Here is a 25,209-nt window from a genome sequence, read left to right as displayed (position 1 = left end):
TTAGAATATACTCTTTAGTGACAGTATATCTGTATACTGACAATGGTATGTGAAGAACAAGAAATAATTGAGCAAAACTATATATATACAGACTGATAGTTCAGTTGATGGGACTGTCTGGGAGTAAATACAAATTCCTAAGGCCTCCTGTAAATGAGAGTAATCAGTGATATATATATATATATATATATATATATATAATTTTTATTTTATTTATTTATTTTTTATGTTGAGCCCATACATGAGAGTTGGTTAATTAATCAACCCATAGCACATTAGTACCATGTATGGGTAGTGAGTTTGGAAAAGGAGAAACTTGTTTACATTTGATTTAAATATCTCTATATTGTATTCCTTGGGAAACACATAAGGGGGAAACACAATACATCAGTAGCAGGAATAAAGGAGGAGGAAAAGAAACTTGTTCTGTGGGTTTCAAAGTGTACTGTGAAGGGATGTTGGGCAGCAGCTCCATATGTTCCAATGAACTTAGTACTGAGTGAGAGAATTATTGATGCTATTTCAGATGAACATTTGCCATGGAAATATTTATAGAGTACACAGATTGCAAAAACCAAATACCTGTGCAAAAGTAGATGAAGTGAGTTGATAAGAGATGGGTTATTAATCAATCAGTCCTCCTCTGTATTGAGTCAAGCATTTTGAGGGAGCATCTTAGATGCCCCCACTCCAAATATTAGAGCAATATTCAATAGCTGGACTGATTAGTGATTTCTATAAGGTTAATGGCTGTTCAGAGGTAAAGTAACATCTTGAGTGAAATAGAAATCCTAGTTTTTTAGAAGCTGAGGATGCACCAGTTATGATGTGCTTATGCCAAGAGAGACTTGATGTCAGGGTGCTTCCAAGAAGAGAAATCTCATCTTGTCTGGAAATTTGATTGATGACAAAAGTAATACTGGGAGAAAATGGTCCTTTTTGTGAGAAATAAGGCAGAACTGGGTTTAGCCAGCATTGAAATTGACAATGTTATGTGAATCCCATTGGAGGATTACTTGAAGATTAGAATTGAGGGCAGTGGTGGTTGATGTCTGTAAGTTGGGGTGATTTGCATAAAGATTTATCAAATGAAAGGGAGGAATGCAATGCGCTGTCATCTGCAAAACTGTGTATTGGGTTGGAGGCCAATTGGAGTAGGTCATTGATATATATAGAAGGAAGAGGGTTGATGAGAGAACAGAACCTGGTGGAACTCCAGCATTAGTTGAATGGTGAGAGGATAAGGAATCATCCACCATGTCTGGATGCACACAGTGTTTTTTTTTTTCTCTCTCCTCTCTCTTTTTTTTTTTTTTTTTTTAATTTTGTTTCTCTTTTTTGTTGTCTCCTTTTCTCTTTTTGTTTATTTTTCCTGGTAGATCATGAAGTGATGCGTGGACGTGAGCCACGTTGTGGCCACGCCTGCTGTAGAGTGTTAGGTTAATATTAAGATTATGTAAAGAGCTGCAGTTTCTGTGAAGACCAGCAGCTCAATACTTGTGTAATGAACAATGTGACGGGTCCATAGAGTATTGGAAATCCATATAGAAAGCAGGAAAAAATCATGCTATATCCTTTTCTGGCTAGATGGGTATGTCATTATAGCAGATGCGTTATGCCTACATCTTCCAAACAGTATGATAATCTAATGAAAGGCTTAAGTAATAGTTATTATTCACAGTAGGGGTTCATGTGATATAAACATCAAAGAAACAAAATGTATCATTTAGTACTTGGTCCCATGGCTAGGACACAGATGCATTTTTTAGTGAATTTTGAGTCCAATATCTGAAAATACACTGCACAATAGAAAAAAACTAATATTGTCCTCCTTTCAGAGACATGTTAGTTATGCATCTTCCATAATGGCTCATTATCTTTTTCTGTGTATAGGAAAGAATTGGAATCACTTTTGCTGTAATCTAATTGAGTGCTGTGTGTCTTTTCACAGTTGTAATTCTTGCTCTTAAAGTGCTGGTTTGAAACCCAGCAAAATATTAGTAGCTATAAATTATTTTTGTTCTTAACCAGTTCTTTCACTGTAGAGGTCACTTCACCTCTCAGTTACTTGGACACAATCTTGTGAGTTTCCTTTTTCACAGAATGCCCTCCCTTCATCCACTCCCAAGCTTGCGTGTTTTTGGGTACCACAAGGACACCAGGGTTTTTCTCCTGTCCAGATGGAAGTTATGCCTTCTGGTCCATTGGAAAGGCCTGTCAGACACACTTCTGCTCCTGCACTTTCACTTCACTGTCATCCAGGTGGCATCATTGTTACAGCACTTAAAGGTAAAGTTGATCTCCTGACATAGCTTTTGTCCTCCAACTCTTGCATAGATAACCAAGGCAAATTGTCTCCTATCATACCAGAAACAGAGCATATTATCATATGCTTCCTGTACTGTGGTCTTTTAGCAAAAAGATATCAAAAGAATACTAATTAACTTAGACACCAAAAAGTGTTCTGGTCCTGATGGCATCTCTCCAGTTGCACTTGGATGTGCTCCAGAACTAATAATGTTCTACATCCTTTCTACTACTTTTATACTAAACTGACATTTATCTTAATATATATCCAATATATTCCAAAAGAGGGAGATAAGCTTGCTGTTATACTAACAGCCATTGCCTTCACCACAGATTTTCCAAAATAATGGAAAAAGTCAATAGCAGTCAAGTTCTCCACTTCAGATACATAGCTGATCTCATAGTTTTATTTCCCCATCACTGAACACATGGAACGGTTTAGAGAAACACTTTTAGTGTTGCTGTTGATATTTCCAGGGCATTTGACTCTTTCAAATAAATTGCCATCAGTTTATTTGACACACAGTATGGTCTGTCAGTAAATTGCCTAGATTATACAATTTGTATAATGGATCACATTATTATACACATAAAATACCCACTCTTTTTATGAGAAGAGGGGGGGGGGATAGCAGATAACATAATGAAACCATGGTGTGTGTAATTCACTACCCAATACTTGTAATCTGTCTTCCCTACATACAAATGTACACATTATCTCTTAGTTGATATACCTACAGTGACAGACAGAATTACTCTATTTTGATGAATTGTATTATTCTCTTATGGTGTGAATTCCTAATTCTAATTTTTGTATTTTGTACATAGTTATATCACAATATAAGACGTATATGATTATACTCTTGTATTGTGATAAACATAAAATTATTACATGTTGTTTATTTTTTTTAATCAGTTAGTAAACATACCTTAACTATAATGAGATATTGTGTTTTTTTATAATTGCAGAGTTTATTTACAAGTGTCTTCAATGGATGTTATGCTATTTTGATGTTTATTGTTGTTGTTTTCTTCCTGATTTATGGAGTGGAGGTTTTTTTCAAAGTAAGTCTGAACACTTGTGTACAGTTCATCTAATTATTGCTGGTTGTATATTGAGAAATTTTCCAAATTGTATTTGACATATTTTTTAAATTTAATTTTATATACAAAATATATAAAATCCCATATAAAATTTGAATTATCCACAATAGTGTACTGCAGATGATGCAGTATTTTTAAAATTGGGAGAGACCTTCATCCAACAATGGACTGATCCAGGTTGAAAAAGAAGATACTACACAGTCTAATTATCAATCACATCATTCATCTTTTTAAAAGAAAATGGGAAGAGGAGACATATATCATAATTGTATGAGGGACATTCCAAATATTATATAAGCGTGCATGCACAGTGCTTAGAGTGTGAGAGGCCTAGAAATTTGTTAAGTCTTGTTTTGTTCCCTTATTCCTATCCTACAGATTAGGTACAGTAGTGTTTTACAAGTTTGTTGAAACATATAAACCAGCTTGCAGTAGTAATTATATTTTTGATGCATGAAAAATGCGAGGTATAATAAACATCACTGCCAGTTACAAGGCTTTTATGGTGAATCAACTCTAGATGTTATGTTGGGTGTGAACATGAAATGATGATAGCAAGGTTGATGTTAATGACTGATCATGAAGTGGGCCAAAAACTGCAGTTGATGATTTTCATAAGTAGAAAGCTGATCAGTTAATTAATGAAAGTTTGCTAATAAATCAGAGATCACTAACACCAAAATTAAACATTGGATTAGTCCACATCAACTAAATTGTTAAAATTGGGCTCCCATTAAGTGTGCCCAGGTTGGATATGAAGTTGTGAAATATCCTCCCTGGAGCTTGAACTTAGCTATATCATACTACTGGTATTTTCAAAATTGAATCTCAATGATATCTGTTTTGAAAATGAACATTCAAAAAACAAAATAGTTCAGAAAACTCGAACAGTTTTCCTATGGCAGTTTTGAAAAATTTTTACACAGTGAAGAAAATTTATTGAAAGGGAAGAAGACAATATTGAAAAATAGTGGATGAAAATAAAAATAGAGACTTCAAGGTAACCCCCCCCCTTATATCTCTCTTAGGCAGGGAGCTGCCACACTCTTCTTCCCCCCCAAAATAATTTCTATCTTCAGATACTTCTCTCAACCCCCCCCCAAATGCTCTCTATCCACCCTTAATAATAATAATATTATACAGATATAAAAAAAAAAAACAGGTTTTTTTTCAAATAATTTCTCCCCCCCCCCAAAAAAAAGACCCTTCCTTTAACAGCATATGAAGGCACATCACCGGAATAAGGAGACAGAAAACAACATCCAAAAAGGTATGTCCAAATTTTCTCCTATTTTTATTCTTCATTATTCAAAATCACAGTACAAGTACCCCTTGTACTCGGATTTTGATGTACCATGTAATGAAAATATACATGACTTACAAAAGTTAAAAACATATTATAATAAAAATTAGCAACAATCTTGTGGTAATCAAAATTTTAATACTGGCATAGTCTGAGCATTCAAATTGACCTCTATGAAATATCTTTGTTTGCTCCACCTCTGTCTGGTGTTGTTTGCAATGGTGCAAGGCCAGATTTGTCAGTATAATCTTAGTGTTGTTTGATTCTGTTCTCAGTTGACTCTAGTTTATCAGTTTTGTCATTGACACATTGACTACAAGAACAAGTAAACACCATTTGAGATCAGAATTAAAGAACACGAAAATTATATCAAATACTTAAAATCTAATCCTTTCTTTCATAATTACACAATGATCAGCATTCATTTTCAAAAATTATGGAAACAACTACTGTGTTATAGTAAAATATCTATTTAATATACCAAAATAATCATCCAACATTTTGACCTTCATAATAAAAGTAGCATTAAGGTAGAATTTATCAGATAAAATAAATGGAATTCTACACCAATTATAACCTTAATGATACTTTTAAACCACCTATAACATACAAAACATTCAACTCGTCCAAGGATTCCCCCTCCCTGGGATATACCGATCCATTGCACCTGTAACTTACCTTATATTGGTGAAACTGAATTTACAGTTCCAATCTGTAAAAAAAAAAAAAAAAAAAAAAAAAAAAAAAAAAAAAAAAAAAAAAAACAATTTTGGTAAAGCAGGTTTCTTGAATCGCACTTTTAACACCTTACACCAAATTGATTGGAGAGGTACCTGTTCCTGATATCATGCAAATTTAAAGAAGCCTGTGAAATTTTGATCAACCAACTTAATTTAAACAATGGTGGTGGCGGCATCAAAATCCTAAGAATTTGGATGGTGCACACTCAGCCCACATAACTTCTTTCAAGTATTCCAACAAACCCTTAATTTTGGACTCTAAGCAATAATCCTTATTAGTCACCATCAGTACTTCTGTTTTAGTTCTAATTTATCTGTGAGTAATTATGTGAGAACACATTACTCCCTAGCTTAATATATCTCATAGTGATTTGTAGCTAAACAGATAATAGGATTCTAGCTTTGATGCGATGTTTTTTCTCTTTTTTTTTCACCAGAGGTCATATCTATAGTGGTGTAACCAGTAGTGTTAACAGTTGACCAAATTAGTGCAACTTTAGCATATTGTGTAGATTATAACATAGCTTGTTTCTTTGTGTGTGTGTGTGTGTGTGTGTGTATATATATATATAACATAGCTTGTTTCTTTGTGTGTGTGTGTGTGTATATATATAACATAGCTTGTTTCTTTGTGTGTGTGTGTGTGTGTGTGTATATATATATATACACACCATATTTTCCGGTGTATAAGACGCACTTTTTTACCTTAAAAATTTATCTTAAAAATGGGGTGCATCTTATATAATGAAGGTAAAGATTGTTTCCTCTTTTCAAAATCATAAAAAGCACTCCCTCTTATATTTCAAGATCTTTGTAGGCGGTTAATGGTACAATCAAATCGATGCGTGACCTTCACGTGACTTCTAGTGCGTCATTGGCTAAGAACAGGGAGTCCCTATTCAAGTTTCATAATATCTTATCCGAGTAATCAATTACCAATGTTTATCAGTATTGAGTTGACGTGTTGAGATATTTTGTGTTCAGTTTGATATTTCCCTGTAGATTTTAGTGATGAAAAAAACAGGCGACATTCATATACTTCAAGTTACAAATTGCATGTTGTAAAATATGCGGAAGAGCACTGGAATAGGGAAGCTGAAAGACATTTTGGACCTCCACCTACAGAAAAAATGATTAGAACTTGGCGTGGTCAGAAGGAGATTTTGTACGATTTGCGTAATGAAAAGCGTGCAGAACATGGAAAAATTGTGAAGTGGCCAGAACTAGAGAGCGAAGTTTTGAAATGGGTGCAAGAAAATCGGCAAAATGGCATTGCCATTTCAACAAAAATGATTCGTACACATGCAGCCAAAGTAGCCTGTGAGCATTGTTTTGGTTTAGGTAAAGTTTAGGTTTTTTCCAGAAAATTGTATTAAATTTCTTGGGTGCATCTTATACATAGGAGCGTCTTATACACCGGAAAATACGGTGTGTGTGTGTGTGTGTGTGTGTGTGTGTGTGTGTGTGTGTGTGTGTGTGTGTGTGTGTGTACTCCAGATGATGACTTTGATATGAAGGTTGATATGTTGGGTGATTATTTTGGTTTATATCAAATTGATGTTTTACTAGAACATGATAGTCGTTTCCATAATTTTAAGGTTTATTGTAATAATTTAAGATCTATTGTAAATTACGTGTATTTTGATGTTGATGTGGAAGGTAATGGAAATGTGTATGGAACCAGGTGAATGTGGTGGTAGACTTCATTTAACCACACTACCGGCCAAGACATCAAGGTTATCATGGATGCGAAGCGCATACTAAAATTGTAATACCATTGATATTACATTGAAATATATGAGGATGCGTATTTGATCAGTAATGGCCGGTTAGGTAGTTAACATGGATGTCCCTTATAAAAAAAAAATAAGTAAAAAGTTGGCCTGGCTGGCCGAATGGTTGCGTATCTGCTCTCCAGCCCAATAGCTATGGGTTCGAATCCTGCCTTGGGCATGGATGTTTGTGATTGTCTATGAAAATAATAGTGGTGATGGTCGGTGGTAAGTGGCATTGGTGTAGATGATGAAGGTAGTTGCGGTTGGTGGATTGATAGAGGCGAAGAGTTGTAGAGTAGGTGCCCTCCCTCGATGAGTCTTTGGACTCCCTGGAGGTATGTAATAATAATAAAAATTAGTAAAATGTTACTGTCAAAATTGTAGTAGTAATTGTAACATAATTACTATATAGCTCTCCATTTTTGTTAAATGTATATTTTCTGTTTTTGAAATTATTAATTTCAAAACAGAAATTTCTGCTGTTGTCATTACAAAGATTAACAACAGCAGAAATGAAGTTTATGAGAAAAACTGCAAAGTATACCCTATTTGATCACAAAAGAAACAAAGATATTATGAAAGAATTAAACCAAGAACCAGTAATAAAAAAAAATTAAAAAATATAAACATAAATGGATGGAACACGTTCAAAGAATGAAAACAGAACAAACAGAAAGATTACCAAAACAAGCCTTAAAGTACAAACCATTAGGAAAAAGAAAACCAGGACGTCCTCTTAAACGATTCAACGATGACTTCTAAGGCCGGAACAGGCCATGCTAGGCCTAAATCCTTGATACGTATGATGATGATGAAATTATTAATAGGAGATGATGAAAATTTATCAGATCCAAATTCTGTCCGTATATTTTTAAATACATAATTATGTTTTTTTCCCTTTATCACTCTCTATATTTTTTCTTCTTGAAAAATTAGTAATTGTAAGTGGTAAAAAGTATCTATCCAATTCTATGTCAATATGAAATTTTGAGAAGTTGCCATATACTTACACTAATATAGTATATACATAATCTCATAAGGGGGTGTTCAAAAAATGTTCATTGGCTCTTTGGAATGCTCATACGATATGTTCCACATATAAAACTCGATGTAGCTTGGAAATGCCAAAGCACTTTACATCAATTTTTACAGAGGTCAAGTGCCATGAGATTGTTACAAAAATATCCTTGTATGTCTCTATATATTTAATGCTAAATGTTATTTAAATAACCCTATGGGAATTGACTGTACTTACTGATTTACAAAGAAATTTCTAGAATGTCAAGAACAAAGGCATTGCTTTGCCACCAGAAACTTTGTATAATAGCTCTATATAAAGGTATAAGAAAGTTGTTTACGAGCTCTGCGTATAAACACCTTCAAGGTCAGTGTCAAAGGGATCGGCAAGGTTCAGACAAGTTTCCATTGCCTGACAAGACAGGATTAAAGGAGTGCACATAGGAGAACAAAGAAAGGGTCGGTGCTAGTGAAAGATCAAGAAATTGCACGGTCCCAAACCTTCATACAGGAATCCAAAAGTGGACGAATAAATGGCATTGGCCAGAGGATCGAAGATCGGATGTCAACTATTGAGGACTCAACCTTTTGGACAGGTTACGCCAGAAGTCCAAGGAGGATGACATGGGCTGATCCGCTAGGCAGAGTCTAGATCTGATGACATTTTGTCGCCGGGAGCTATAGTCTGAGGAGCGAAGCTTCGAGCTGGATAGGAACCTGCACCGTTACTCATACGGGAATGCACGTGTTCCGAACCTCCTTGCCCGAGCTTATGAGTGCCGGAAAAATAGCATTCCAGAAGCCATCAGTGTCGCTGATCTGATGCTGGTTTCTGAGGATCCATAGGAAAAATCCAAAACCTGATACGGAGGGCAAACTCAGGACTCTCCAATACGAAGCCAAGAATAAGTGTGCACTGAGGGTAGCAGAGCTAATGTGAGTTAATCTTTTCATTCATTTATGTGAAACATAGGAGAACTTTATTAGTGGACTGTCAAGTTTAAGGTACTGAAATTGAGCTGTATGAGCTGTAAAAGAATGAATTTTAATGCTTGATAATGATTGGAGAATATGTATGTAATAGTTAATGAATAACAGTTTGTTAGCGGTAAAATTGGCTAGAAATTTAACATAGTGTTGGAAAAGAATGAATATTTATGTGTTATGATAATTATGAATTGCAAAGGTATTTTAACATTTTTCCTTAACTAAGAGGTAGACGGAGTATTTCTCCATATCGAAAATATAGTGTAAATTGTTTTTTTGTTGTAAATACATGTGTTTATTCAATGTCATTAGAGTGCTGCCTGATCTTTAATTTTACAATGCACTGTTTCAAAATAAACTAGAGACTGTTAGCGGGAACCCAGGAGAGAAATAGAAATGATAATTTGTAGACCACGACTGTGAACATTAATTGAACAGAGGGAATTTATGTTTAAGAGAAAGCTGCTGGACGTACTTACCACATCTTATTGCTAGAAAAAGGACACTGGTGGCACAGTCTTAACAAATAAATTTCCAGTGTCCAAGGAATAAGATGGGAAGTGTGGAAGGTAGAAAAGGAGGTTTTGCATAAAAGAATATATCATAGATACATAGAAGGAATAAATTGAGAGAGTGAGTATTTAAGGCCGACATATAAGCTATTAAGGATAAAAGGAATAAAAGTGAAAGTAAACAAAGGCAAGATTAAACAGTGGCAGCATTAATAATTATTACAAGTAGTTAATAATACCCCTTCCATTATTACACTAATGGAGTAATATCCACACCGTTTACACTAGTGCAGCGTCGACAGGAATAAAAGAATACAATAAACCCTTTGATATTACACACAGGTATAGCAGTTCACAAATTATAAACCAATACATTGAAATATATTAACTACTTGTAATAATTATTAATGCTGCCACTGTTCCAATTGCTATTCTTGTTTTTATGTCACTTTTACATCTTCCATCACTGCTAATAACACTAAGTTATTAGCAGTGACTAACACTAGATATTTAAATGTCTTTACTTGATTCAATTTTTCCCCATTTATTCTGATATCCAGGAGTGCTTAAGGGTCAAAGCTGTATAACTGAGAGGAGACCTCCACATAGCCTTTAAAGGAATGCGGAGAACCGACCAGGACTTCTGACCTAATGTCCAATCCTCACCTTCTCGTGGTGCACCCTGTTGGGTATCTACCTAGATACTGAAAGAACGAGAATGGGCTGGCAATTTGGGATTTAGCCAACCAAATTGTATTCTTATTGGCTTAAACCAATATACAAAATGATGGTACAACATGACAAAATTTCATGCCGGAAGGGACATCACCTGGTTAAACAAGGCCCGCGTTGTTTTCGCCAAGGAACCAGGGCGAAAAGTCAGCTACTAGATCAAATCTGAAAGCACACCCCCAACTCAACATCACCAGAGTTAAAGATCAGTACTATCAACATAAGAAGCCTGGATGGCAAAGAAGTAGAGCTAGCTGAGAAATTAGATCAGTACCAGATCGACATAATAGGGGTGACTGAAACAAAAAAGACAAAAACTGGTGAGATCTTTCTGAGCAATAAATACAAAATGTTATATTCAGGCAATGACAATCAATGAAAAGAAGGAGTAGCCATTGTATTCAACACTAAATATGAGGCTAATCTTCTTGAATGGCAGGTAATCTCAAGTAGAGTGATATGGACAAATATCAGAATGGGGAACTGGACAATGAGACTTATTTGTGCCTATGGTCCCACAGAAGGTTCTACTAAGGTAGAAGTGAAGGAATTTTTTGATGCTTTAGAAAAAGCAACTGACACAATGAAAAAGGAAAAGTTGGTCCTTGTTGGGGATCTAAATAGCAGAGTAGGAAATGATTCTCAGACATACAAAAATATTTTGAGAAAATTTAGAGAAAAGAGCAAAGCTAATAATAATAGCAAATACCTGTTGGATTTCTGCTCAGGACATGGACTGGTTGTCACTAACACCATGTTCCAACATAAAAATTGCACAAATTCACATGGAGAGAAGAGACAAGGAATAAGAAAAGTCTCATTGACTATGTTATTGTTGATTGTGATGTTTTCTCCCTTGTGCGGGACACCAGAGTGTACAGAGGATTTGAAATTGGAAGTGATCACTATTTAGTCTTGAGCAGGATAAAATTGAATTTCATATCGAAAAGAATAACATGTAAGAAAGTTTTAAAGCAAATAAAAAATGACAGTTTTGGATATGACAAACAATACTTTTGGAAGAGAATTGTCAGTAGGAAACCAGTAATGATGCATACTTAATCATGTAGTGCTGTTATAGTATTCTGTAAACCCCATTGAGGGTGTGTATATATATATATATATATATATATATATATATATATATCAAGAATTTGATAATGATGATGGCAGTGATGAAACATACCAGTAATTTGTATTAGCACCTCCATAGTAAGTAATGATATCACATTTTAGTTTGAACGACTTGGTTTCAAATCCTGTTTAGGACATTAGAATCAATTTATAACAATTTTCAGCTAGTTTACTTGTATATCATTACAAGGCAGTAACAAAATTTTCCTTAGCAAAACTTCTAGGATTTTTCTTTCTGCAATATAGACAAACCATTCAGAGAACATGTATTGGCAGATATAGCAGACTATTTGAGATAAGATTTAACTACCTTATCTAGTGATAGATCTATAGATAAAATTTAATAGAAACTAATTTACTTGCTGTAACAGCAGCTATTGTAGCTGCTGTTTTTGCTAGTCATGATAAACAAAAGTTTATAAAGATTAAAACAGAGAAAACACCATTTATTAAGAAATGAAATTCTGTTTATAGACTTTCTTTAGCATTAAAGGAATATGAACTGTGAGAGTGGTAAAAGCAATTTTCTCAGACTAAATTAGTTGCAATTTAAATTGGAAAGCAAGGATAGTATGTATGTCTTTCCTTTGTGACTTACAGAATTAAATAGACATTTAATGAATGTATTTACTAATTTAAGTAATTCATGATTGTTGACAGTATGAAAGCACTCAACTGCACTTATTATTTCACCACCTGACCAGTGCTCAGAGAGCTAGTGATGTGTCTAGTTCCCAAATGAGCAGAAAGAGATCAACTTGATCATTTCTAACTGTTCAAATAAGGAAAAATTCCTTGTGACTGTAATCTCAAAGGAATAGTCTATAAAAGCTACTATAAATGACAATATATTTATGTTTTATCTTATTACTATAAAGCAAAAAAGAAAAGGGATGATTTAACATTTTTACATGAGCTGTATTATAGAGCAGTGGTTGGCACACTTGGCAAAGCAGATTTCTGTCATGGCACATTTGTGTTTTTCAATGCTTTCTAAAATGAAATTAACCATAAATTTGTAGTATTTTACAGTTTATACTCTACATTGACTATATTCAAATTCTATTACAAATAAGTATTTTATAGTAAAATATGATAAAAATGAAAAATTTGAGAGAGTTTTAAATTTTATTATGCAAATGCCTTGTTTTCAATGCAAAATGTGAGCCTGCTTGGAAGCATAATTCTTCCAAGCAGGCTCACATTTCACCCATACTATAAAAGTTTTATACAAATATAATTGCATAAAAAGGCAAAAGTGCACTATAATTTGGATGAAAATATTTTTTAATACCAAAATTTATTGGCACACCATTTGAGAAACACTTTCATAGAGCCCAGTCATTATCATTGAGAAATATTTAAATAGGAAATTATCAGTACAGAAGAAACTTTAATCTCAGTGAGTTTAGTAAAAATAATTGATTCATTAGCTATAGAAATTCTGCATTTGTACATTCAAAGGGAATGGGGCCCACCTATAAGGAACTGTTATCAGGAATTCTCTTTTTGACTTAATTACTTTGGTCATAATTCCAACTGAATTAAACAAATAATTAAACATACACATTAGACTCTTGAATCTCATCTCAATAATCTTCACCTTAGAATCCTGTGGAAAAGGAAATGAATAGTCTTTCTTTAGACATCTTGGTAACCTGTCCTTTTCGGTATACAGGAAATTCACTCACACAGACAGACAGTACAATTACAAACTTTCCCATTGCTTCTCCTTCTCTTCAAAAAGATTTTAATAATGCTATCACCATCCTCTCTGTCTGAGGTGCATCAGAAAAAAATAAACGGAATTTTAAAGAAATACAATCTTTGCACAACTTTCAAGCCCCACTTAAAACTAACTCTCCTTATCTGCTCAAATAAAGACCAACTCCCTTCTCTCTCAGTTCCTGCAATCACCTTGTTCCTGCAAGTTGCCTATTATGGAGACAGACAGGAAACTCAGCTACCATCCACATGGAAGAACAAAAGAAATACAACTGCAGTCATGACTATAGTCATTTGGGCCTTGCAGACTATGCTTTGAATATGGCTCACAGGATCAACTGAAAAAAGACTTTGCTACCACCATGCTCCATCATAGTAAATTTAGAAGATAAAGACTGTTTTTAGAATCTGTTGCTGCTCTTAAAAATCAGCCTAATGTAAATAAATATGGTTGCATAAAACTTCTTAAAATATGGGAAACACTAATACTTTGAGATCCCAGTTTATATCCTGTGCCACCAACAGATGTCCATAGAGAATCTAGTTAGAATTCTAGGCTTTTGTCCACACGTTTCACCTAGTTGGTGTTGCCTTGTGTGTGTGTGTGTGTGTGTGTGTGTGTAACTCATACTGTACTCCTTGATGATGTCTCTGTAAATGAGATAAAATGGTAAAATAAATATTATTTTTAACCTTTCCGAGTGCTGTTTCACTTCGTTAACCGTCTAATATGAGTTTTTTCCAGCACACAGATACTTAGGATATTCTTGGCCAAGTACCAATATTTAATCTGACTGATGATATGCGAGGATTAATTCTACATTAAGTACATATTTGACATGGGACAGATTATATAATTCCAAGGAAACTCACCTTTTTTTTTTTTTTTTGTATTTTTTTGCATCAGAAAAATCCTGCATGCGCACATGCGTGTGTGAATTGTTGATTGCAGAAAGGGGACATGTCCATTTTTACCAACTTTACAGGAACAATCAAAAACTGTTATAAGTTGATTTGTTAAACTTCATTTTTGAACTTCAATACTTTTCTAGAGCTTAAGATTTTTATAACTTCTTGCTCTCAAAATATGTGGTATTGTTCCAATTTAATTATTTTTTATTTTCTTTATGTGACTTTTATCTACATAACGAAACCTACTAAACCTATTGTACATTAGTAGTGTGGGTAGGCTAAGGATTTTATATTTATTTTATGTGTTTATTTTTTACATAATCCAGAAACCCTGTTCTAGAGACCGGGCATGGAACTTTTTTTAACCACTTCAGACTTTCAGTAAGCAAGGCAGCAGTCTCATACTGTACAATGAAATTCATCTCCAATTTAGACATTTACAAACATTCATGCCCATGACAGGTTTCAAACCATCAGGCTTTTGGTTGAAGAGCAGATATAGTCTCCCACAGTTTAGACAACTGTAGCTGGCAGAGTGCCAAGAAGAGTAATTTCACTGAAGGAGAGAAAAGAATGAAGGCTGTATTAATTCATCACCAACACACAAAATCACGTGCTTTATATGTAAAATTTTCCAACTGTTATACAAGCAAAATAGTTATCACTTTAAAAACTAGAATGTTCATAAAAGAAAAGCTAATTTTCCAATGTGTAATAATAAACATTCATCCCACTAAATGGATTGATTACCGTATTATTGGAATGGATTTGTTTTCTTTTGCCATGCACAGAAGTGTCGAGCGTTCTCTCATCTGTGGTCGAATTATATGTTATCTACTCAGCCATCCAGGCTATCAATGTTAGGCATTATCAGAATAATATCTGAAAGGACATCTAGCAATCAGGATTCATCTGTGCCTGGAACATTTAGAAATGGAGATTTTAATTCAACATGTGGTTACATTGCAATGTTTTGGCAATCTTGTGGGTTGGATAGTTTCTTATATTGAGATTTGGGTGAAAAATAGGTTGTGGAATTTTGTTAGCTGATAGTATTTTGAGGTAAGGAAAGAAAAATCATTTGGTTTGTTTTTATTTAATTTGCTTCAAATTTTTTAAATAACTTTTTTATAGGTAAGAGGTGGATTCATCCACAGTCCTTCAATTCCTATAAATACATCTCAGCTCCATCAGTCAAGATTAGGATTAGTGTCTCAGGCTATTCTCCTCCTTATTACAGTTTTGTTTATTTTCTCAGATGTACTTGGAGGATTATGGAAAGACAAGTGAGCATTTGTTTTATAATGAAATTATATATTGTAAATAAATTATGTACAATCATGTAAAATTACATTCTTGAGAATTGAGAATTAACCATTAATATATCACCTTAGTACCTGATGTTGATAACAGCAGTAATTTACATCAGCTGTTTCTGTATATGAAGAGCTTTATTATTTAAGTGGATACACAAAAAAATTATTTATTAACAGATTCATCTCATTTAAACTTAAGTTATATCATAGATAACTTATTAATTAAATTATATGAATAATAATGAAATTTAAGATTTAAATCATGGAGTTTGAGATATTTACATTGTGTGTGTGTTTCCATGTGAATCCTAACTGCAGATGAATGACTAGAACTATAATGGTAACAAATTAAACTGATCATTGATCAAATGATAGTGTTCAAATGAATTGATGAATGGCTAATGATGTTCACGAGCTGTTGATTCAGAAGGTTAAGGAACATGAGTTAACAGCTGTTCACTTGATTAATCAATGAACATTGATTTCAAATTCAGCTGCTTTTACTTTTTGTTTGATCATAAAGTATCCAACAAACCAGTTGGATACTTTATGTATCGAACTGGTTTGTTAGAGAAGGTAATACTCAAAAGTAAGATTGGTGACATCTTGACAGGAATAGAATTGAAGGGTATAACTTATTCTGGGAGGATGCAGACAAAGAACCAGGAGAAAAATAGTACTAGTGACTGTATTACATTCTCAGTGTATGGCATGAAGTAGATGTGTTATGGACAGGATATTTAGTGAGATGCTACTATAGGCTGGAGAATTTAGAGGACAGTGATCATGAAATATATTGGTAAATTTGTTTAGTGAAACTGGTGATCATTAAGGGAGAGTTCAATTGTGATAATACAGATTGGACAGAGGAAGTAACAAAGCTAGAGTAAAGAAGTATGGAAAGAGGTATAGTGAAAGAGAGAGAGAAAATGGAGAGCAATTTGCTTAATAAAGATAAGGCACAGTTGCTAGAATTCTTGGGGGGCAATTATCTTGGAAAGCATGCGATGGAAGAACATATGATTGTAAATTCAGAGGATTTGTGATTGAGCTCTCATGTTTGCCTTCACTTACTAAATATAATCATGTAGTTTTATAACCCTCTTGGTAAGGTTAAAGCTACATGATGCCAAGGAAACTACACAATTCCACATACTTTTTTCTCAAGGAGGAAAAAACTATATATGTGTAACTACAATGAAGATAATCTAATAGATATGGAATCTAGCCTGGGACAATACTATAGATAGAAGAACTTGGAGGTTAGTTAAAGAAATATTTGTTAATAGTTATGGTAAACTGTATTCCAAGAGGAGTGAGAAAAATAGAGATTTGGGGTGAAACAGATCCACAGAAATCAAGCAGGAATTGTAGAAGCAAAAGAGTTTATAGAAAAGTTATATATATAGAGAGAAAAGGATAGAAAACAGTTGTATGAAGAAAGTGATCAGTATAGTAAGGAAGGAAAACTTGATTTATGATTAAAAGACATCACTATAGTCTAAGAGAAAATTCCCAAGACTTCTTTAGTTATCTGACCACAAAAGAGATCCACCAAAGTCATTTGGCTGCAGATGAATGACTTTGGATGCAGTAGGTGGAATGATCATGTTTAATGATCATTATTAGGGTATTTCATTTTTTTATTTTTATTATTTTTTTTTTTTTGTGTGCATGTATGACTCAGGAATGAAAGGTTGTAAACCTCTAGAACAGGGATTCTCAACCTGTGGTACGCGTACCACTTCCTTACTTTTACATCTAATATCTTGATTTAAATATAGTGGTATGCCACTGGAAAAGGTTGAGAACCCCTGCTCTAGAACATTACTACCATGGGCAGGATAAGGTTTTTTATTTATTTATTTTATTATGCTTTTGTTTTTTTTTTTTTTACATAACCTGAAAACCCTACTATATAGATCATGGATCAAACAACTTTTTCAAACCGCTTCAGTTCTACAATTGTTTGGTACCCATAAGGCTAAATTGGTGGTGCATTTGTTCATTCCCTGCAACTGAGCTGCCAGGTCTTGTAGAACACTCACCATATATTTCATTTTGTTAGCCTCCACTTCACACCAGCGCATTGCAGAAGCCTACAAAGTTGGTACTTTTGCCATCTGGTTGTAAAGGCAAAATATTTCCTGTCCTCTCTTCTCAAAGGGATTTGAAAGTAGCCCGCGTTCAGGTCTAATTTTGAAAAGCATTTGGCATTGTCCAGTCTTATCAACAACTCCTCTGTCTTACATAGTGTGAAGTCAATGGGTTTGGTAACTTTTGTTTACCTCCCTCAAATCGAAATCTCAGACTTCCATTAGGCTTTTCCACCAGTATGAATGGGTTATTCCACTGAGAGTGTGATCTTTCAATTATCCCTGCCTTTTCATAGTCTCATAGTATGGCTTGCAATTTTTCCATGTGCTTCATGGTTCAGGTCTGGTACTGCTTAACATGGATGGGAGTAGTTATTGTGATCTGTTATTATTAAGCAGTACCAGACCTGAACCATGTGCTTCATGGTTCAGGTCTGGTACTGCTTAACATGGATGGGAGTAGTTATTGTGATCTGAACAGCATGCTCTACTATATCTATACAGAACAAGGAAATGATTTCCTTGGCGAAAATCCCCTGGAACCGTTGGAATACTTTGTAGAAGAATTCCTCTATCTCCTTCCTCTCCTCAACCGAAGTAGCTGGGCCAGGGGCATTGTCTATCATTGCCTTCTTCCAGTTGGAACCTTCTTCAACCGACTTCACTACGTCAATCTTTAGGGACCCCCCCTCCCCGTTTTTCCTCTTTCCTGAACTTACTCTTTCCCAGATTCAAGGTTAGGCCTGTGCTCCACCCCACAGAGAGATACAGTTCCCTCAGAAAAATCGCATGTGAATTGATATCTCTTCAAGAAATCAAGACTGAGGATCACCTGATCGGTTGTGTCCGTGGTCTCGACAATCAATTTATGGAAGGGGTTCACAGGAAAACAAGGATAGCAACCCAGATATTTTGATGTGACGAGTTAGGTTAGTAATGTCGTTGGAGTCTAGATTCCTTATCTTCGAAAATAACAGCCAGGAAACTACTGAGACATGGGCACCTGTGTCCAGGAGAACTTCGCAGGGCATATCTTCTCTCAAGCCCTGCACAGTTGTCAGAGGATTATCTCTTCCTCTGGCGATCCCGGTAACACTTAACACTTAGCATTTTATAAGACTTGGGATCTATTGGATATTATTATTATTACATAACACCTCCAGGGAATCCAAAGACTCATTGAGGGAGGACGCCTGCTCTACACCTCTCCGTCTCCACTAACTGCAACTACCGTCATCTACACCAGTGCCATCTACTGCTGACCACTACCACTGTTTTCACAGACAATCACATACATCCATCCCCACGGCGGGATTCGAACCCATAGCCTTTTGGTTGGAGAGCAGATACATTAACCACTTGGCCAACCAGGCCGGCTATGCATATGCATGAATCTTATTGTCTAATTGTCTTACGATAAGTAAGTCAATTAGCAAGCTCTTTCTTACTCCATGAATTAATTTTTCTCCTCCCCTTTACTGTCTTCATTCCCCCTTTCGTTTTTCTAGCCTCCTACAACCATGTAACGTTCACCATTGGGTGGGGTTCCCTTCTCATATCCTTTTAACAGCTCAATCAGAGAATCCAGATGAGACTTCACTTCCTGCTTGATTAAGCTCCCCACCTGGTCAAGAGTGAGAAGTCTTCTCAATCTTAACTCAAGATCCTTAGTTACACAATCTGAGTCAGTTTGTGAGGCTTTCGCCTCAGTGCAAAATTTAGTCAATAGGGCACTGACTGGTTCCAGAAATTTCGCTTGTCTGAGGGCAGAAGAGTGACTAATAGCTCTGTTTGTCTTCTTTTTCTCTTACCCCAAGATAACATTCTTCTAGTTAGTAATCCTCCTTTTGTATGTAGTCTCCTTTAGTTCATCTTTTATTCCTAACCTGAACTGGTGGAATACCGCCCAGTCAAGATGAGATTTATCGTCCCTGGAGATGCTTAGACTTTTTGCAATTGTCAGAAGCCTATTGTAAAAGTCTGTTAACGCTCTCCTTCATTTCTTGAGCGTACCTCTGTAATTTCCAAAGGTTTGGGTTTACACTTCTTACTTTGGAGAACTGGGAAATCAAGGTATCCTTGAACTTAGTGTATTCTAAAGTGTCCCTAAGTATCGGAGACGAATACCAACCTTTCTCCTCAATGAAACTAAAAAATGATAAGACATTGTCATTGTCGTCACCAGAAAATTGTGGGATGACTAGGTGAGGATTTATGGTATGAAAAAATTCCTTGTCGCTCATTGTGGCATTATTTGATGGGTCACTATTCATATCTAACAAGAAAAAGTTTCTCAAAAGTTAAGACTGCCTGACCTGTTACCAAAACTGTCTCAAAATCCACAATATTTTTGGTGTTATTTAAATCCTGTTGACTGCACCATTTGTAACATTTTTATATACGTTGTTATTTATGTTTGTATGTGTGTATGACATTACTTTTATCTTCAACGTATTTCCCCTCTTACTTCATTATTTTCGTATCTTCTTGAGCTTGTGTAAAATGCCTGTATGCTCTAATCTCAAACTCGCGTATAATACTATTATCCTACTTCAGTCTGTTCGTAATCTACTTAGCTTACTCCCCCCCCCCCTTTCAGTGTCATAAAGTACACTCTCAAACGTGCTAGTACCGTAAACTGAGGGAAAAAACTTTTGTTTGGAGCAAAATTCTCAATCTAGATTGCTATAATTCAAGTGTATTAATCCTTAAAAATTTATTTTTGTTAACGACTGCACCTTAAAAGAAAGAAAAGATCTGTATAAGATCTTTTCTTTCTTTTACATACATGAGAATAATTTAGCTAAGCATGTATAACAACCCTTAAATCATTTTTATCTCAAGCAACTCCGAATTACTCAGTCGTGGTAGTTACTTCACTTTGGTCACACAGGTCCAATTAGTTTTTGCGAGACAGTGCATTGGCTAACAAAGATCGGGCAAGCTATTAACAAAACCAAACATGTTTATTTTAACTAAGACAATTAATATACAAAAGGAATGGAACATATTACGTGCCTGATTCTCCACATATTCAGTAAGACAACTCACTTAAAGCACTAGACAAAGAATCTTTTACACTCAACTTATTAGACACGTTGATGGATTTTAGCATACATATCCTTACTCTCAATCCTATTAAAATAAGTCAAAATTGTATATAACACGTTCTAAGCATTAGGTAACATAAGAAATATTCAAGTTTACAATATCCTTTTATGCACATTCAGACTGACGTTCAGATTTCTGACCTCTTCACCACATTACGCCATTAATTAAACAGAACTAACATCGATCATCTATACACTCAATCTTGGATATTAACATAGTGCAATCTACTTACAAGTTCACGATATCTTGTAAAGTCCTGGGTCCTCAACGGTGAATTCTGCTAGTTCCTTTCTCATTCTTGTGAGACGGCTGTGATCGGGCACTTTCTGACAGTTGTCATCTTGCAAATTCTTTCCTTGGAATAGTAACGTATTTCTTCATTGATCTTAGGAACTGCTTTGGCTGCGACAAATCAGCATGCACGTGGATTGGTACAGTCAACGAAGAATATCTCGGAATGATATCTTGAAATATGGCCTCTCCTGCCAGTGAACTCCTCATGATCTCCCAGACAAGTGCTTGCAGGACTCGGACTCGTCTCCTCCTCGAAAAACTTTCCACAGGAACCCAAAAAAACAGAGAGCCCTCGCCCCACAATCTCTGCCTTTTATGTCATTCAACGTCCCTTGGCTTTCCTTCCAAACTTCCTGGATTTTCTGGAAGCACCCTGATGTCACCCATGCTTATGTTAGGTTTTGGTGGCAAAACTCCTATAATTCAGTGACCTTTGAGACTAGTGTTGACTTTCAGTTTACTAGCATGATCCTGTCTGATCCTTTTAGTTACAAATGCTTGTGGTTCTACATTGTTATTCTCATATTATCATATGATTCTCATAAATTTTGTAATATTCTCATATTACAAAATTTATTACATTAAAACATGCTATAGCCCATGTAAAATTGATATAGGTGAAAAATTTTTCTATATTTCTTTCATTGTTTTCAAAGTTTGTAGATTAATTTTTTGCGTCTGAATGACAGGTGCTCGTGGTTATATATCAATATAATAAAATAACTTCTCTGACACCTTTTATTACCAAAGGGAGTATGTGAAGTCATTTAATCCTAATTTACTTTCTGAAGATTGAAAGGAAGCTGATAATAGCCATCACAAGACTACCAATAATTTCATAGGCATCCAGGAAGGAGAGTGTGGCAGACAACTGCCATTTGATCCCTAACCCTGACATCACTCTTCTTCTTCTTTTGCAGCTTCTCCCACCTAAGTGGGATCACTGTTGATGATAAGTCTCTTCCACATCCTCCTGTCTTGGGCTGTCACCACATCCAAGTTCTTCATCCACAAGTCCTCTTCTACCAGCTCCCTCCATCTCTTCTTTGGCTGCCCACGCTTCCTTGCACATCCATCTGCATGACCCTTCTTCCCACATATTCGTCCTCCCTCCTCATCACACGATCAAACCATCTCAACCTTGCCTCCTGTATCTTCACTCCTAAGTTCGTAACTTTCACTGTTCCCCTCACATAGTCATTTCTCAGACGATCTTTTCTGGTCACACCACACATCCACCTAAGCATTCTCATCTCTGCTACTTCCATCCTGCTGATGTTATTTTTCCTTAGGGCCACAGTTTCTATAGCATACGTCATAGCTGGCCTCACTACTGTCCTATAGATTTTGCCTTTCAGATTGATCGGCACCCTCTTATCGCATAACACTCCAGCCATCTCCTTCCAGTTCCTCCAACCCACTTGTATCCTGCATCCCACTTCCTTCTCAGCATCTCCATCTTCTTCTACTGATGAACCTGAGTATCTAAAGTCCCTCACCTTCCTGATGACATTTCCTTCCAGATCTGTCTCCTGGCCACTGCCCACTGTGCAACACATATACTCTGTCTTATTTCTGCTCAGCCTCATACTTCTCTCTTCCAGGACTTTTCTCCATCTTTCCAGTTTAGTTCCCGCTTCTTCTCTTGAATCTGCACACAGCAAGATATCATCTGCATACAACATTGTTCAAGGCGCATCTTCTCTTACCTCCTCCATCACCACCTCCATCACAATGTTAAACAGAAACGGATTTAATGCTGACCCTTGATGCAAGCCAACTGTTACCTGAAAACTTTCTGTCTGTCCCAGACAGGTGCGAACACTTGTCTTCACATTTCTGTACATCTCCCGCACCAACCTGACATATTTCTCCGGAACCTTCTTCTCCCTCAGACGCCTCCAGACTTCTTGCCTTGGCACTCGATTGTATGCTTTCTCTAGATCAATAAATGCCAGATGTAGCTCCTGTTGTTTCTCTCGAAACTTTTCCATCATCTGCCATAACCCAAAGATAGCATCTGTTGTTGATCTACGAGGCATGAAGCCAAATTGCTCCTTTGTAATCTCCACCTCCTTCCTCAGTCTTCCATCAAGAACCCTTTCTAGGATTTTCATTGTGTGGGACATCAACTTTATTCCGCTGTAATTTTACAGTCTTATGCATCCTCTTTACCCTTGTAGATGGGGACAAGAGTACTCACCCTCCATTCCTCGGGTATATTTTCCCGTTGGCAAACTTTCACGAACAGATCCCACAGCAGGTCAATTCCCTCTTCCCCCAGTGCCTTCCATGCCTCCACTGGAATCCTGTCGGGGCCCACCGATTTCCCATTCCTCATCCTCTTCATGGCCTTCGCCACTTCCACTCTACTGATGTTCTGCACCATCCCCTCAGAAGGCTGCCTATCTTCTCTGTGAGTCCTTGCATTTTCCTCATTCAAAAGTCCCAAAAGTATATTCTCCATCTGTTTCTTATGTCCACATCTCTCCATAATACTCTTCCTTCAGCATCTTTGATCTGCCTCACATGTAAGATGTCCTTTGCTGCTTTATTTCTACATTTTGCTAGTTTTTTTTTCTCTGTCCTTCCTTTGTTTTTAATTGATCATACAGATCTTGATATGTCATGGCGAAGGCCATGGCATATCAAGATTAACCCTGACATCACTATAATACATAAATGAAATGTATGTCTATTTAACACATATGTGAAATACAATACAATACATTAAAGAATAAATCAACATGTAAATTTCTGAAATGCTCTTCAACCAGTAGGCTGTTGGTTTGAATCCTGTCATGGATGTTTGTGATTGCCTTTATTGCCTTGTGATTTTTTTTCTCCCCAGATGAATTTCATCATCTGATGTGAGATCACCATCCTGCTTATTGGAGGCCTAAAATGGCTTGAAAAATTTCTGTGTTTGGTCTCTAGATTAACAGGGTTTCTGGGCTAAGTGAAAATAAATAAAAATACAAAAAAAAAAAAAAAAAATATATATATATATATACACACACACACAAGATAGCCGGTCTTGGGCATGGACAGCAGGATTTTTCCTCCTACAAACAAGCAAATCAGCCCCGTGATCACACGCTTCTACAAACATAGGATACCTCCAGGAATAAGGAGTAACCAACCTATTCTGTAGGATTTCGGTTCCGAATGCCTACATGGTAAAATGTGTAGCTCTACACGTGAACGTAAATCAGGAAGATATATAAAATTGATTTAAAAAGGGAGGGGGATATCCTTGCCTACTTATGGTACAAAATGTACTATAGGTTTTTCAAATAACTTTTCATGGATGGGAGCAATATAAAATAATAATAATAAAAAATTTTGAAACTATTCTTATATATGTAGGAATCTAGAAATGGGTAATTCATGCATTATGACAATTAATAAGGAGGGGTAGGAAAAGCGACATTCATCTATCTGCATTATTGATGATAGCTGATGAGCTACAGCCAAGGAGAATAAAAGTGGAACTGCAGGATAGAGAAAAGAGCACATTTGAGGCTATTTGGTGTGAGATTGAAACTAGCAGAACAAAATATACAGTTGGGTGCTGCTATAGACCAGGTGATGGAATAGATGGTGGAGATAGTATGCATAAGCAAATAGAAGAAATGAGTGGAAGGAGGGTAATTATTATGGGAAATTTCAACTATGGTAACATTGATTGAAAGGAGGGGAGGACACATGGGAGGAAGGAATTGGATTTTATGCAGTTATTAAGGGATAAATATCTGTGACAGCATGTAATGGAAAATACTAGGGATCAGAGAGTGCTTGACCTAGTAATTGCATCTGAGAATTTGGTAGCTGTAACGAATATGACCATGTTGCCACCAATTGGTGAGAGCGATCATAGGGTCTTGACTTGGGAGGTGGCTAAAGCTGTGGAATTTACAATTAAGACAGGGTACATGTGGAATTATCAGGCTGGTAAGTATGACAAGCTTAGGACTTTGATTGGTTCAGTTCCATGGCATGTACAACTGCAAGGGCTAGAAGTTGATAGTGCATGGGAGGTGGTTAAGAAATGTTTGCATGAAGCAATGGCTGACTGTATACCTAGAATCCAAATAATAAATCAAGTAGGGGTTAAATGGATGAATAACACGATTAAGCTTTA

The 25,209-nt window shown here is 35.8% G+C and overlaps 1 protein-coding gene across 4 annotated transcripts in view; it reads left to right on the top strand.

Annotated features, from left to right (window-relative positions):
• Positions 1-25,209, top strand: part of LOC150098421 (uncharacterized) — a 215,367-nt gene that overhangs the window by 160,601 nt on the left and 29,557 nt on the right. For all 4 annotated transcript variants that reach the window (XM_090404580.1, XM_090404581.1, XM_090404582.1 and 1 more), the window contains exons 7-8: positions 3,277-3,372; positions 15,383-15,534. In XM_090404580.1, coding sequence (XP_090260706.1) covers positions 3,277-3,372; positions 15,383-15,534 — 248 coding nt within the window. The remainder of the gene's footprint in view (positions 1-3,276; positions 3,373-15,382; positions 15,535-25,209) is intronic.

The sequence above is a fragment of the Typopeltis vanoorti genome, chromosome 15, assembly GCF_054136105.1.
Source record: "Typopeltis vanoorti isolate ZY-2024b chromosome 15, IOZ_Tvanoo_1.0, whole genome shotgun sequence".
NCBI classification, from domain to species: Eukaryota; Metazoa; Arthropoda; class Arachnida; order Uropygi; family Thelyphonidae; genus Typopeltis; species Typopeltis vanoorti.
This window is presented reverse-complemented; position numbering and strand designations above follow the sequence as displayed.